Here is a 17,378-nt window from a genome sequence, read left to right on the forward strand (position 1 = left end):
AAAAAAAAAGTGGTATCCAACATCCTTATTTTTGATTATTCACGTCTTCACTCTCAGCTTTTTTGTCTATACTTATTTCTATACTTCAGTTCACACTGCCATGGAAACTGGTGCACTAAACAAGATTCTCTTGCCCCTCTAGTACAAATAAATACAAATAGATTACATACTTTTCCACTGCAACCAAACATTTGTCTCCAAAGTCAACACAATTATGAACATCAAATAACTTCAGTAGTTCACATTGACATGCACATGACATAAGGCCAGCAGTGAATTGCTGAAACCCGACCACAGCACAGATTTCCTCCGAAAGGAGTGATGCATGCTAATGCAAAAAATATGAACGCTATAGCATCTGCATCACTCCTTGTAGGGCATACAAAACTTGCACTCTTCTATATTGCGGGGCATAAAAATGTAAATGTGCAGTCATCTGCAAGTTTACTTGAATGCAAAAGGGAATACAAGAAAGGTGAGGCACCCTGCTGAAGCTGCTTTGCTTTGCTGATGCCTTCACCAAGGAGGCGTTCGTTGCAGAGGGACTTCTAATGTTGAATTTTTCGGAATGTGTACACTTTAAATTTAATTTAATGTCCTGGGTAAATGTGCCTTTGTAGTTGCACAATAACCCTTCAGCTCAGTGAACATCTAACAGATCAACTAAAAAAATAACAAATCATTTGCACTTTGTTTGGCTTTTTTGTGTCATTTGATGTAACCTCAAAAGACTGCTGACAGCCAAGAGAAAAGGCCTGGTATACATATATAACACGAAATGGAACGTATTGCGACACAGGGAAGTAGCATGCTACTCTGTCCTAGCTGCTAAGTACAATATGGCTAATGTCAGTTCTGTTTTGTGCTACTGTGGGGAGACACACACCAGCAATGTTCGTATTTAGTGGTGAACACAAAATTTGTCATTTAAGTTTTTGAGAATGTTACAAATCAAGATGCATGGTCAAAGGGTGAATAATTTTGTTCAAGTTCATTTCAAAATGTTACCAAAAACATTGCCAGACTATAAAAAAAAAAAAAAAAGGATTTAAGATAACTACAGGTTATTAATGACATTATTTCTAGGGATGCACGATAATGCTATTTTCAATCGATACTGATAAACCAATAATTTAGAAGTGCCGATGGCGATAACCGATAAGTAAGCCGATAATTGTTTGCAAAATTAACTTGAATAGAAATGTACTTTCGAGTCCTACTATAAGTCTAACAAATACATTGAAACATTGTCTAAACTTTGCACAATGTTTCAATGTATGTAAAGCACCATGAAGCTGAATTTTATTGATATCAGCCACAACCACAACAGATGGACCAACGTGGCATGTCTATAATTATTGCTGGATTTCTTTATTATCTGGTTTATCTGTATGAAATCAAATTGCCGATAATTATCGGCAGGTTTCTCTGTTTGACGTCAAATTAGTCGATAAGTGCCGATAATTATCGGCCACCGATATTATCGTGCATCACTAATTATTTCCAATGGGAAATCAATTTGAAGCCGGAGCGCCCTGAAACATATTGTAGTTGACTATGAAGGTTCCATTGTAGATGAGTTCAAAAGAACATGCAGTTTTCACATCCGACTAAATTCTCAGAACAGGCTGCACACACAAACATGTTCTGATCCAAATGCCGAGTTAATTACTCTGCTTTCAGACTCCAAATTAGCCACAGGCACTTGTTGTGAGGGAGCGAGAAAGAAGAAGGATGTAAAGTGACTGATGATTGCATCTGTTGAAGTCCTGTGGTGCTTGGATAGTTCAATCCCCAGAGCCATTACTCCCTCTTAGTGCTGCACTCCCTTGACTTTTCCCCCCCAGTGAATTTAACGGTGGGCAGAGGAAGGAAAGGGATTTGGAGAGAGAGAGGTTATTCAACAAATAAGGTAGACAGGTTGAGTCTTTTATAAATGTATGTTGAGGTATTACATGCTCAAGAGGTTCTGAGCTTGAAGCATTTAATAAAGAAAAATGCTGTTTAAGGCCACTCACTGCTTTACTTGTCTGCATCTAAACAACTTTGAGATCCTGTAGTACCCGCGCAATTATCTGCCACATTTGTGAGCAGCTAGCAACAGGCAAAATGTGACCAAACCGCATTTATGTACAGGGGCTACAATAACCATTAATTACAAAGAGCCCAATTAATCAGCTAATTGACCCAGTGTTCATGGTGCAAATAGATGGTCAATAAAAATGTGACAATAGTAGTTAAATGTTTACAGAATCTACACTTTCAAAGGTCCGGTTTTATTACCATCAAAACATTTCCTGTAGAAAACACGAAAAAACCTCAAGAGCTTTAGTGGCACACACACAGAGGAAGTTTCAATAAAGTTGGTTGCTGTGTTAACCCACTATGTGTTCGCTTCCTTTATAGTGTCAGAGTCAAACTACGACTGGCAAGATGTAGTCGTAAGAAATGAAACGTTATTAGCTGTGATACACTACACATCGTAAAAACTTTTTAATACGTAGGGAACCTACAACAAGCAAAGCTTTCAGTAACTTCCTTGATCAGTTCTATCATCGTCATCATCACCATTTAAAGCAGAGGTGCCCAAGTCCGGTCCAGGAGAGCCTCTATCCAGCCGGTTTTTCCATGTCTCCCCCATCCATCACAGCTGAATCCAATGATCAGCTCATCAGCAAGCTATGCAGAAGTCTGATAATGATCCTGATCATGAATCAGGTGTGTTGGTGGAGAGAAACATAGAAAAGAGGCTGGATAGGTGCTCTTGAGGACTTGACTTGGGCATCCCTGATGTAAGGAAAGAACTGAAAATTACTGGCCTCACAGATAGTAGTCGGTTGCCTCGGTAACCTGATCTGTGTTCCCACCCTTCAAAGAGTCCGAGTAACACTGCCATTGTTTAGTTAAACTTGCAATTTGCATAGTAAAAGAAACCTTTTGTAAACTGTTAAACATTGGTTGTATACAAATTAACACTTTGGCTGTCACCATTTTTGAAGGTAGTCAAATATTTGGTTATGTGTAAGGATTGTATGTTATCTGTCTTATAAAGCAGTGGTTACCAACAACCGGGCTTAAATCAGCAGCCCTGCTTAAAATACGTGTTAATTGCTGATTCGATACAGGTGCTTCTCACACTCCAAGCCCGCTCTCCGTGATGTGTGTTGACAGACTCACAAATGAGGCAATGAAGGCTTGGAAACTGTTTTTGGCACATGGAGAACAAGTACCTGGCATGAAAAAGACCTGTCGGGATTAAAATCAAGCAGAAACTACAGAAACCTTCTTCAACATTACCAATTAACTAAGAAATATTTTTTTTTTAAAGTAGAGAGATGCTATCACCCACCAGTTCGTAGACCTTTTGCTGGGAAACTATCCACCATTATTCACAGAAACCTTCACTCATTCCCTCTACAAATAGCGAGGTCCACTATACTTGTAACAACTGAGTTTCAAATTGCACCATGAACAAGATTTCATGTATATGGGGAGGGATAGATTGATGGCAGGATTTATGGAAGGAGTCATTGTGGAGTCAGAGAAAGTTTATGCGTGTCCACAATCACTGTGACCAAAGCAGATTTGAGAGTTTTTTGCTGGGCACCAGCAATGAATCAATCAAACTTGGAAACTCAATAGTCCTCGGAGCTCTGATAATGCTGAGGAGACACAACTGTACTCCTCATCTTCTTCTTCCTCTTCTCTGTCGGCCTTCCGATGAGACAGTGACCGATGCCCGAGGTACAGGACAATAGATCAGGGCGGTACTCACGTCATGGCCTGATAGATGGACTCCACTCCGTATCTCATGGCAAACTCGTCCACTATCTCCTGAGACACGTCGTCGTAGTAGACCTTCCACGCTTCTTCGCCTTTCACCTGTGGGATCTTCACCACGCCGTTGTTCTTGCCCTCAGTCAAATAGTGGAACAAGTTCTAGGAGTGGGAAGGGAGATAAGGAGGGACCGGGTATGTGGTGATGGAGAGTTGTGTCACACAGGACAATTCATATATAATTTTTTGTTAAATAATGGAAGTTACCTCATGTAAACAAGTGTACTGGCCGTGAGGTGGCACCACATTTTCCTCTCCCTTCATCTCCACGCTGATTTTGAGCCTGATGGCCCCAGATACGGCAGACTTGTCAGTCCTCTTATCTGTAAAAACACAATCGTGCCCACTTATTTAATACAAAAAAAAGAACTACAGGATGTGTGTCAGGCAATTAAAATTTTTAATCGTAGTTAATCTCGTGACCTCAATAGTTAACTCACAATTAATTGAAATTTTTCTGTTTTAAATATACAATAAATATTTTTTTCCAAGTTTTCATACTATAATATGAAAGTGGAAAAATGATAAGTAGAAATATGGCTGCATCTTTTAGTCATTAATATATCCATCCATCCATCCATCCATCCATCCATCTTCTTAACTGCTTACTCCTCACAAGAGTCACTGGAGCCTATCCCAGCTGGCTTCGGGCAGTAGGCGGGGAACACCTTGAACTGGTTGCCAACCAATCACAGGGCACACAGAGACGAACAACCATCCACACTCACAAGCACACCTAGGGACAATTCGGAGCGCCCAATTAACCTGCCATGCATGTCTATGGAATGTGGGAGGAGACCGGAGTACCCGGAGAAGACCCACGCAGGAACGGGGAGAAGATGGCAAACTCCACTCAGGAAGGCCGAAGCCTGGAATCGAACCAGAGTTTTTGGTACTGGGAGGCGGACGTGCCAACCAGTCAACCACCGTGCCGCCCGTCATTGATACAGTAATTTCCTAATTCATAACATTGAGTTAAAGTTAAAAAGAGGTACTGTATTTAAAAAAAAAACAACCAAAAAAACAGCATGAAATTTATTTGTGTTGAGGTCATTTTCCCGCCACTAGATGGCATAATAGCATTTGTAAGACATTGGTGACAGCTCAGTGCATTTTTCTTTTCGTATTAAGAGCTATCTGAATGAAGTAACTTGTGACATTCTGCACATTTTTAAAATTGTAAAATACAACTTGACCCCAGTCTAGAAATCTATGCATTATTATTTAATTTATCCATCCATATCATTGTCTTGACTGCCTATTCCTCACAAGGGTCACGGGGGGTGCTGGAGCCTATCTCAGTTGGTTCTGGGCAGGAGGCGGGGTACACCCTGGACTGGTTGCCAGCCAATCACAATATTATTTAATTTATTCCAGCTAAATTTTGATGTGGACGTGTCTCCTGCATTGCGACTGGAATTCCCCTCCAAGTAAGGAGCGGTCATTAATCGGTCATTAAAAAAATAAAATAAAATAAAATAGTGGCATCAAAGGAACTTTAAATGAACTAAAAATTAACACACTAATTTTTACACCACTAGTGAAAAAAAAGGAAGAAAAAAAAAACTTCTGCGAAGTTCAAACAAATATGTCTTTTTGTTTAAAAGCCTGATAACGATCCTCACTTGTGTTGGAATTGAAAGACATGGAAAACAGGCTGGATAGTGTCCACGGTTGAGAAACACTGGTTTAGAAAACTATTAAGGCCAACAATTGTAAATGTTAAACCCGTTCAAATGTTTAGAGGCCAAATTAAGTTCTCCTGTAAAGATTGTTGTGCATTTTAGGTTCTTCCTGAAATGTTACCAGGAAGCCAATAAGCCACACATTTTTGTGAGTAGTGTAAATAAAACATGGACACAGCAAAAATACATTGAATTCCTCTGCTGATAAACATCTTTGACGATGTCTACAAAGAGAGCGACATATGCTACTCCATGCTTTGGTCAAGTGAAAAATAATTCAGGGACAAAGCGAAGGCATGAGGTCTCGCTTTGAAGAGGCGCTGAAGAGGCTTTAAGAGGAGTGCAGCTGAAGGGGTGATCACCCACCTCAGCAAAAACCCTTTTAAACATTCATTGTAGGTATTTAAAGAGACTCTGAACCGCGGCACCGGGCATGGGGTCACTATTAGCACAAATTGCTTCCTTTTAGCGAGAGACAAACAATACTCGAGCAGCAGTCTGCACTCCTATTAAGCCGCCATTCAAGCCAATGGGAGGGCGGAAATAGCGGAACGCTGGGAACGGGAACCGCAGGGCCCGTGTGTTCTTTGGTACTTGAGCGCTATTGATGGCCTCAATTGGAACACACTTGATCTGACCATAAATTTATCCTGCTATCTTTGAGGATAATGGTTATTGGATGGGAGTGGATATAATGGTTACACTGTGGCTACGGTGTAATGGGATTTTGTAAGGGAGGCCAGGACGAGGAGATCTATTTGCTTGTAGAGCATAAACTTCGTGGACTGATGACAACGGTAGATAACTGGGACGGGAATTTAAAGGGACAACCTATCAAATTATTTTTTTTAAGTTATTAAGCTAGGTTACTTGTGTAATAGACAATGGTTTAAAATGAGCATTTGTGGTCTTGAACAGGTTTTGAATGTCCATCCATCCATCCATCCATCCATCCATCCATCCATCCATCCATTTTCTTGACCGCTTATTTTCAGAGATTATTGTCCTATGTCCGAGAAACATTCCTGATTATGAAATACTGTTCAACCCAATCTGGCTGCGGTACTAGTCTTCAAGTTTTTTTTTAAAATTATTTCTCTGTTCAAACAAAGGAGTGTGGGAATTTCAAAGACTACCAGGAAACAAGATGGCTGAATTAGTGGAAATCAATTGTCCAAAATAGTACCTGGTTATAGTCATAAATTGTAACCCTTAATACTGTACCCCAAGATGACGGATGGAATTTTAGGTCTATAATGTGTTGTTCTAGATCAAAGCAACAATCGCAGTGCTTTGCTAGTCACTGTTTATCTTCTTTAAACTTCCATGGCGCATTGCTATAGAACAGAACCATCTTTTCTCAAACAGCAATTTTCAAGTCTTGCCTCAGGTAGGAAAGGATTTCTATTATTTCATCTAAACCATTCCGTTGTAAAGTAGTTCTGGCTTTATGTTTAGGGCAATGCTTCTCGATTATTAGCTACACACCCCACCAAGGAAGAACAAAATATTTCGTGCCTCCCCAACTAATACATTTATCATTTATCAATAATACATTTTTCGATGACATTGTTGTATGTACACCTAAACAGAGGAGCTAATACTCCTTGTTCACTTGCTGACAATGAAAGCACCACTGCCACCTACAGTAGTGGATGTGGAATTACACTTTATTCTATTTTTTTTTTTTTTTTTTTTTTTTTTTTAAACATGCTCCTTGAAGTCACACACACCTTCCCTGCCATTGCACCAAGTACCCCCGGGGGGCCCGTTCCCCTATTTGAGAAGCACTGGTTTATGGTCATGAAGGTGTCTGAATACTTTGTTAAAAGTACTGCATATTGGACAGTATTACTGATTTTGAAGACCCTGGGCAAATTACATTGGCACGTAGCGGCAACACAAAGGTTACCTTTTTGACTGGCCAAAACATCTGACATCCACATAGATGATTTCAAGACATTACGACATGAAGAGAATACAGTAGAGGGGTGGTAATTGACCAGTACAACTTCATGACTGGAATTTAAGTGTACGTCAATACTTCTAGTAGCGTTTATGCCAGCAGAGAAGGCCTTGCTGGCCCTGGGAAATGGGGATTCACTACTTTTAAAGTTTGACTCATGACGTAGCTTTGGCACAGTGGGTTATCAAGGCTCCGTTGCGTGCTAAAAGCAACACTTTAGTAGTTCCATGCGATGCTTCAAGGCGTTTTGTTGTCAACCAGTCTTGCGTGTCATTTGTGGTTAAAATACGTACCTAGATTGTACCAAACATCCATTTCGCCGCTAAGCGTGCGAACCTCGATGATGGTCTGGCCCAGGAAGTCGTCCGACTCGCGCTTGAAATGCTGCTTCACCCGCGACTTGATGTCGTCGTCCTCGTCCCACACACGCACCTTGATGCGATCCGTGGCGTTGTGACATTCGCTGGGGATTGCACAAGGATAGACACGTCGGTCAAAGCAATCAGCGGCGTCGTGTTCTACAGTGTCGCGTTTGGCTGACAGCTCATCGGGTCGGGCCGCTCAGCCGAGCAGAATGATTTAATGTCAAATTCACAATTGGAGATCAGCATAGATGCACAGACACACACATTACTTGACCCTTTTTTTTTTCTTCTTTTTTTTTTAAAGCAGAATATGAGAAAAAATCTTCTCTGTCATGAGCTAAAAGTCTGTTATTTGTGTGTAAATGGGCATGCATCTCATTTGTGTGTGTGTGCCGAATCGTGCTCTGTGCCTGGCAGGAAGCGTCACCCCCAAGACGCTGCCTGACCTTTCCTCTGCCTGCATGACTTTCTCCATGCATGCGAACATCATCAGAGCAGAGCTGCGTGTTACACAAGAATGACTGCGTAGCATTCACAAGAATTATCTATTCATGAAAACATCATTATATAAAATAAGAGTTGCTTCTGTCCAACGGGCTTCGCCCTAACGGCACCGCCGAGCACTTATAGACGGGGGTCAGACTGTCCACCCCCGCAATTAAAACCAACAGATTAGGTCGTGTACTCGTGACGTCTTGGGCGCAAAATCCACGGGAACGCTAGCCGCAGTATTTCTGCACTAATCCCTTTCTTTGGGAAGCCCTGCATGCTTGCAGCTGCGCTCGTCTGGGATTTTGCTCTTTGATAAGCATACAGTAATGTATCACTCTATTAATCTACATCCCCGTAGTAATACGAAAGAGTTTTATTACAGCCAACGCTGGAGCCTCATTACAGGTGTGCAGCCTGTGTGCAAGTGGCAAAGGCAACAATTGTAGTGGATGTGGTTGTGTTATTTTCATTACAAAATATTACTGCTTTTCATTTGATGGTTTTGTAAGTATGGCATGGATGTGTTTTTCATACGAATATTTACAGAGCAGGGCTGGATGCATGGAAGCAACCACGAGCAAAAACAGCATGCATGGAAGAGAAGGGAGAAGAAACCTCAAAATCCTGAGAAACCTCAACTCAGGGATCGCAATGTACTGACAAAAGCCGTCATTCAGTAACTCTTGCTAGGGCAATGCACAATTCTATATGATAGAAAAAAGGCCCATATGACATAATAAGAGTCAAATACAGAATACATAATAAATATAGGACATAAGAGTGACAATTACAGGAAAATCGCAACTGCATATAAAGCTTACAACATCATCACAATGGACATAGCAACTGCATAGCGATTGACATCATCATCATCATCATCATCATCATCATTATCATCATCACAAGGTGCAAACCGGAACCATAACAACACAATGACCCATGACATGACTCAAAACACAGTCATAAGAATTTACTGAGGCTACTTGAAGAGGTTGCTAGTGAACTCTGGCGTAGTTTGTATTTATGTGTAAATGTGTAAATTATAAACTCTTCCAGATTCTCCACAATCGTGATCATGAATTATTTGTGACTTGTACTGCTTGCTTGCCGGCTGTGCACCAGGTTTTGACTGAGGGTGTTCATTCATACTCGTGTTCAAACAAAGTGCTTCCCAAACTTTTATTGAGCCAAGGTACACATTTTACGTGAAATGAAAATCTCATTATTATCACTAAACCAAAAAAATCTCACAAAAAGTAATGACTGAAATAATGACGATTTTGTTGCAATTTACTCAGAAAAGTTCTGAGTTATGTGATGTGAAATCTGGGCCCGTTACTTTGAATACAAATATTATGTTGTATGAATGGCAATGGGTGGTTACACAGGTTAATTGTTCTTTCTGGTGCAAATTCTGATAGTCAGTATATGTTACTGGCATAGATAAATGAACACGTTTGTTGTAAATAAGTAATACTTGTTGGACTAAGTCAGTAAAATTAGATAATTTCTTATTATTTTTGGGTAGTTGGGAATCAGTGTACTAATGCATGCAACCAAATGTTTCTTAATATTTCTCACCCTGAAATGTAAAATTTTATTACATTGAGTTAAGAGTTGGCATGCAATTTATTCTTCTTCAAATGTCATCTCAATTGTTGAAAAATGTGCTGTTTACTATATCCGGAATTATAAGCAAATGTAACATTACGCCATTGATCATAAAACTCGAGCATATATTTTTTTTAATTCCCCAGCTGTAGTAGACGTTAAACTAAGATGTGCAGTGGCATGATTAAATCCAAGCCCTTCACGCGAGCGTCGCATCCTGGCAAGTAAAAACGTTGGGCGAAGGTGACGACAGATGAGGTTGTGCGGTGATTCATAAACGCTGTCAGACTTTCACATTACTGGCATCAACGCTGCCATCAGATGCGCTCATCACGGTGAAAACAATGGTTCGCCAAGCGGTGTTGTTGTCTCGCGATGGGTATTAAACGCATGAGAAGATTTGACGCTATAAATCTGCTGTCAGAGGCAAGACCCGCTTGTTTTTATGTTGATTGTTGTGCCTTGATTAATGCCACCTGATCGCGTTCTGCCGCTACTCACCTCAATTTATTAACCCGTTAGCGAAATGACAAAAACACTAGACGGAATGGCACTTTTCCTGAAAAAAAAAAAGTGTTGACGAGGGGCAAAGATGCTTGAGATTGAACTTTTCTCAGAGTGGTAACACACAGGGGATAAAAATAGCGAGTTTATAACCTGATGTTAGCTGAGGTTTGCGTGATTCCGGAGCATTCCCCCAGAATCCAAATGGGATGCGGCGTAGGTAAATACAGTGGACGGCTGCAATGCATAATGCGCACGTCTCAGAGGCTGCAGATTTATCAACATATCAGTTGCTGTGGGGCTTTTGGGAACCGGAGCTTTCGGTAGAGCAACTGAGGACAACCGGCCCTTGTACAAACTCTGAGTCATATAGCTATGCCGCATATTTACATGCGCATTAAACATGAGATCCTGCGGATTAAAATGCATACCCTGATTTAATTAAAACTTTGTATTTAATGAGCTTTTCTTGTTTCTTTTCTTTCGGAATTTAAGGTCATTACTGAGTTTGTTACTGCTTGATCAAAACCAGCTGTGAAATGTTTGGCAGTTTTCAACTGCTATTTTGTGTAAATATAATTTAGTTTTTGATATGGAAAAATGAGCAGGATCGGTTGAAAAACGTGACTCTCATCAAATAATTGCAAGTGATAATTGCTCAATCACTATCTCACAGACTTAACTCCTTCAGTGCTAGCCATTTTCACACCCTCCTTTACACACCGGGGGGGAATTTAAAAAATAAATTATAAACAAGTACACTGACTTTGACAATACCTGCAGTACATGTCTGAAGTAGAGAATGCCATTGGGAGGGGGGGTAAAGTAAAAATAAATAAATCCTGACTTACTAATATGTTCTATGAACCCTCACTAGTTTAAACGTGACATTCTGATTAATATTGCATTTGTGGAATTTGAATTACACAGCAAAATCCACCCATTTTTATCTATTGTGTCCAACATTAGCAATACCATCAGCAGCTAACTGCACAAAGGTACAGGAAATGCTCAAAAGTCATTAGGCTGACATAGCCACAGGTGTAAACAGAATAGACCGTTAATTGTACTGATTGTCACCTCAGAAATGAGTATAAATGAGTGTTTTTCCGATACCGATACTATTGGCCCTTGAATGCTCTGAACCAATAGCAAGACAGCTTTTTCATGTTGAGGAAAAAAGCCTTACGTATCGGTATTGTATCGGTATCGGCCGATACTGCAAAGCTGGGTATCGGTATCAGTATCGGGGGCCAAAAAACGGTATCGGAACAACACTAGTATAAATCTTTAAGTTGAAGCTATTTACTTGTGATTGCCTGCTAGACTATTGAGTCAATTATTACAGCTATCAACAGTTTTGCTCCATTTTGCGTTCACTGCTTTATTGACTGAACAGTGGCACTGCTTTTATTTTCCTGGTGTTTCAAATAAAATACTTTAGATGTAGGCATAAGTTTTACTTTTAATCTTTAATTATGTCAATATCTTGAAAATACCAAGATAATGTTCATCTTGATAATCGTGATGTGATATTTTCATATCATTATCTGTAGTCTGGGCATACAGCATGTCACCTCATTTTGCACAACATGTGTTGGTCCCAGTGTTCCCCCTTTTTTTTTTTTTTTGGGTGTTATTACTGAGCAAAAATAGAGGAAGGTAGCAAGAATTTCCTTGGATTATTACACACCTTTCAGAGCAGAAGAAAAAGTGGCAGATGGGTAGGACTTTAGGGAGGACATAATATGTCACATAATTTTATTTGGTTGGGGAAACCGCAGGGATAAGAACTCTGGTGCATACCCTGATGGATGGTACTGTAAAATTGCAGCGGGACTGGTTTTAGCAGCCGCTGTGTTGCATGTTCTATCAAATTGTACTCCCCTTAAACTATTAATAACACTGGTTTATATGCTAAATAATGGATTAAGACCACACCCTAAAACAATCCTCGGGAGGGACCATCTGGACAGGGAGAGGATGAATTCTGCAAGAGTAGGCTACTCACAAGTAGAACCTTTCATCCCACACTGGGTTGAGGTTGCCAAAGATGGTCTTTGTCCGACGCTTGGTCTTTCCCACCTGGACGGTGACGTACGGGTCGCTGGAGCCCGTTTTATCCTTGGCTTGGAGCCCTTGAGCACTCATGACTGGAGAAGGAAGAAGTGAAATTTAGGGAATGATAGAAAACTGTACATCGGATGGATATTGATGCAACCTCAATTCGGCACTTGTAACCAGAATTGTTTAGTTGTTGCTGTCATGTCATCCTGGATTCCCTACTTCAGTAGCCTTATCATGTTAATGAATCAGCCCTCTGGTGTACAACCAGTGCGAGGATCACTACTAAGCGTACGGTAAATGTCAGAGGTGTGTTGCGCTTGATAAATCTGTGGTGACTGTATTTCCAGACTTGATTTTTAAGACGGTTTTAGTTTGTATTGGATGTAATTCCATCCATATGTATTTACCACAATGGTTTCATGAAGATTACACTTCTGAGCAACAATTCAGTTTTCCTCATTTCTACTTCAAACGAGACATTATGCAGGTTTTTCCCCAGGAAACATTCTTTTGGAAAAAAATAAAAAATACCCAAGGATCAAGAATTACAGCAGACATTTCTTATTTATTTATTTGTTTATTTATTTATTTATTTATTCATTTATTTATTTTATGCCCACTAAACTCACTCTTCTGTCGCAAATGAGTCGACCCTCTACCACTACTGATAATCCAACACTGAGTGAGTGTAGCTAATCTGGGCATGTTGGCCAACACATTTGTAACGTCACGTCACAACTCTAAAAAACATGTCAAAAGAATTCAGTTTGTTATGGATGGATGGAGTAATTTCACGTTTGATGATTGGACAGCAATTAACAAGTCTATTTTCAATAGTATGTCAATTTTAATCCAATCACAAATGGATTAAAACTCAACCTTAATCTCAGAGAAATTAGTGACGAATCTGGTTTTATTTGAGTTTCGAGAACATTCGTAAAGCAAACATGTTTTTTTTACTAGTTCTGTTCTTTTGTTCAACTGCATGCTGGCTAGCCAGAGGCTGACAAAAAAAATCATCCCTAACTTCAATGACAGGATGGATATTCCTTTCATTTTTACACATAATGTTAAATTTATCCATAATTAATCCCCTGTCCAGGCAGCGGACTAGTGATTCAGAATCCTATACTTCCGCATATACAAAGGACAATGCAAAAAGACTATTATTATTATTATTATTAGGTTATATTTCACCGTGCCATAAAGGGGTGATGGGGAAGCTGGGTCGTTAAATATGCAAGAGACTAGTTAAATAATTCAGGCTACAAGTATAAAAATATAAATATCCTCAGCTCAATGCAGACATGAATTGGAGGGGTGACGCGAGAGGGTCGTACAACGGTGACCCATTTACTCCCAGAGTACACACAAACGACATCTTTTGTGGTAGAAAATCGCATTCTAGAAGAAGCTAAAAAAACAACAACAACAACAACAACAACAAAACACTGATCTTACGCAAGTCTGTTTTCCAGGGAAAACCTTTGTTGTCAGTCACAGATGGCAGCCACACAAACTTGAAGCAGTCAATAAAGCACAGCCAGGATGGAAGGTTTTACGATAGTCCCTTGGTAATTTAACCTCAGAAGTTGTTGTCTGATGACAAACTATGCTTCCGTTGTAGTAAAAATGTCATTCATTCATAAAAATACACCATAAAGAGCTGTTTTGGTACAGCTTCAGTACTGGAAATGTGTATCTGTCTTTTCATCGCAATCATTGCCATGGAATATATGAGTCCACATAAGAACATGTATCTTTAATAATGACTTCCTATTGATATATATATATGATCTATTTTTACTCCTTTCAACTTGTAGAGTGTCGCAAGGTAAAACAACACGAAAAGCTCAAAGCACTGCATTGATATTCTAGTAAACTGGTTAATCTGCAGGCATCAATTAGACTCAGCAAAAATATGTTTATCGCCAGTCATCTGCTCGAAAGATTGCGTTCACTAATAGCAGTAAAGGCTGTAGAGTCCAGAATTTCTTTTGGCCTCAAATTAATCAAAATAGCACATTACATACCCTAATGGACAATACAGTATGTGTGTTGAAGGGCAGTTCTGATGACAATTGGATAATGCTCATAATAAATACAAAGTAATAAAAGAGCTGCTTGGTTGTTAATTACACACTTTCAACAGTACATTCAGCAGAACTCAGAGAATCTCATAATACTGAAAAGTCATAATCGTCTACTGAAGATCCAAGCTTCTATCTTGACATTGATGTTAAATTAAGAAGCATAGAGGCGGAGTAGCTCCTGGTTGCTGTCTGGGAGCTGCGGATGCGGTGCCAGCAATTGCTTATTTCATGAATGATGACTAAATAACCGCTCAATAGCTGCATTCTAAAATGAGACATTCAATAGGCCCTTGGGATATCAACAGAGGCAACCCTGGGTTTTCAAAAAGCTTGCTCTTTTTCTGTTTTCACTCTCTTGCCTTTATTTTCACCCCCTTCCAATCCAATATTGGCTCTCTCTATTTGTGCCTCACTTCCTCGGCCTCCGCTACTCTCTCATGTATTGACAAAGCCAAAACTGCAAAATGGGCAGTAACTGAACAACGCCTGACAAACAGTAGTTACCATAGAGATGGATTGGAGTCCTGAGAATGAGGCGACCCCGCTGACCTTCCTTCTATTGCTGGCCAAAGTGTAGTCAACAAAAAGGGCAAGTACTGGGTTAGGTTTATCATTTCCTATCAGGTGATATTTTTGTGAATGGGGAATATTTGTCAATGGCACTACGACACCAGCTAGGACCGGATGCCACAGGCATCACTCCATTTTACTAGAAAGGCTGGCAAAGACGATAAAATTCACAACGAGGGACGGATCATCAATTTCCTTTTACAACCAGCAGAAAATGTTAGGTTGTATTAGGCATGAAATAACCCATGAAATCGTGAGACAGCGATCCCGAAATGTATGCGTATCCCCCCAAAAATGAAGGCGCACTCAAGAGCTGTCTTGTCAAATTCTACCCGGGCGCTTGACATTTTGATTGGCATCTGAAAAAGCTCACTGGTGGGCTCATTTCCAGATCTCACCGTGCAAACTTGTGCGTGAGCATATCCAGTTGTGGGATTAACCTGCGAGTGAACTGCGCAAAAATCTCGCACATCAGTGCCTCTGGGAGGCTTTTTATTTGAGGCTTGTTTAACATTTGCCAGAAGCAGGGCCACCGCGTCGCTCTTGTTTTCACTGGCGCTACAAGTTGTGCTCAGCATAACAGCAGTGTGTTGAAAAAAAAAATGGAGAAAATCCTTATAATGGTGTTTTTCAAACAACAACTGCATTGAGAACATCGTACTGTACATGCTATTCAAAATCAACAAATGTAATTACAAACTGAGCTCAGAGCTTGTCATCAAAATCTTGAAAAAATTAGAATTATTTAGGTGAAAGGTCCTGACCAGAAGAACACAATTCAATAATATTTGATTTAATTTGATTTAATGTTTTTTGATCAATTGAGAATGTTGGAATTATTAAATGGGGAGAAAATGTTTTTCATTAGGAAAAGAGAACTTTCTTGTTCGAATGAGAAACTCTCCCATTAGGATGAGAAACTTTCTCTATAGGACGGGAAAGTTTATCATTAGGATGAGAACGCCGTACTTTGTATGCTAACATGGAATACCATATAACTACTTTTCGGTTTGCATTTCTTAGTGAAAATAGACAGTGCAGGACGGTGAACCTAGTTGGGTTCTATTTTCACCTGAGGCTTAAATCATCACCATTACGTTGCATATGAGAGACATTTAAAACGTTTGAAGTCTTCTAAATAAGCTCCCGTCCGCATGTGAAGACGTTTTCCCTTCCTAACGAGAAACTTTCTCATTAGGACGAATAAGTTTCTAGTCCTAATGAGAAACATATTTCACTTTTTTTTTTTTTTAACCCCCATTTCGCTTTAGGACTTTCCTAGAATCATTAACAATGTTGATATATATTTTAAGGGATCTCACGTCAGACCAGGCTTACCAGTGATGCTGATTTTAGCGGACCATTTCGAGGTGCCATCCAGTACAGCCTGCTTGGCTGTCTTGAGATGACTGGCAAAGTCCTCCTTGGAAATGTCAAACATCTCCTGGATCACTTCAAACACCTCGGGTCGGTTCTTCTCCCGGATCTTCATTCGCTCTTTCATGGCCATGATTATGTTTTGGGTCTTGTCCTCCGCCCCGTGCTTGGAGCTCTTCTCCACTGCCCCTAAAAAAAAGATGGCGGGATTTTATTTTTTTGGGGGCAGCTGTCTTTTTTCGAACCACATATATTTTCACGGACTGGCATAGAACTAAATAAAAACAAATGATTAAAATTAGAGCTGCGGCATTACACTGAATGTTTTTGTAATTATTGTGACTGTTGCGCTTGTTTCTAAACAACAAACGGGTCCCGTCTGCACTCATATCCAGTCGCTTCACAAAGACAGGATGTTGGAAATGGAGGAAATTCATTTTCATTTTCTGCATATTCTGTTTGGATAATCTTCATTGAGAGCCTGTCACCACATATTATGTGGAGCACGCTACCGGTACGCGGCCCAATGGTTGCACAGCATGTCATCTTGTATCTTCAAAAGGGCTCATGATTTAAGATTTGATTCATCCTTATCACATTGATAAAGATGAATCACAGTTTAATTTGGAAAAGCATTGCAATGCAAGTATAACGCTGTTACAAAGCATTGCGTTAAGGTGTAGCTAATCGACTTAAGTGCGTGTGGATTGCCGCTAGCGTCCTGCCGCACTTTTTCTATTAGCTGACACTGTTACAAAAGGGACAACCCTGATTACAATACTGATCAGAGGTGATAATGTGTGAAAGCATA

At 40.0% G+C, this 17,378-nt stretch overlaps 1 protein-coding gene across 2 annotated transcripts in view; it reads right to left on the reverse strand.

Moving 5' to 3' along the window:
* The window catches only part of unc13c (unc-13 homolog C (C. elegans)), a 140,102-nt gene that overhangs the window by 74,533 nt on the left and 48,191 nt on the right, over positions 1-17,378 (reverse strand). For both annotated transcript variants that reach the window (XM_077519789.1, XM_077519788.1), the window contains exons 8-12: positions 16,529-16,756; positions 12,472-12,613; positions 7,782-7,951; positions 4,045-4,160; positions 3,776-3,939 (exon numbers count right to left, since the gene is read on the reverse strand). In XM_077519789.1, coding sequence (XP_077375915.1) covers positions 3,776-3,939; positions 4,045-4,160; positions 7,782-7,951; positions 12,472-12,613; positions 16,529-16,756 — 820 coding nt within the window. The remainder of the gene's footprint in view (positions 1-3,775; positions 3,940-4,044; positions 4,161-7,781; positions 7,952-12,471; positions 12,614-16,528; positions 16,757-17,378) is intronic.

Source organism: Festucalex cinctus, chromosome 4 (genome assembly GCF_051991245.1).
Source record: "Festucalex cinctus isolate MCC-2025b chromosome 4, RoL_Fcin_1.0, whole genome shotgun sequence".
Lineage (NCBI taxonomy): Eukaryota > Metazoa > Chordata > Actinopteri > Syngnathiformes > Syngnathidae > Festucalex > Festucalex cinctus.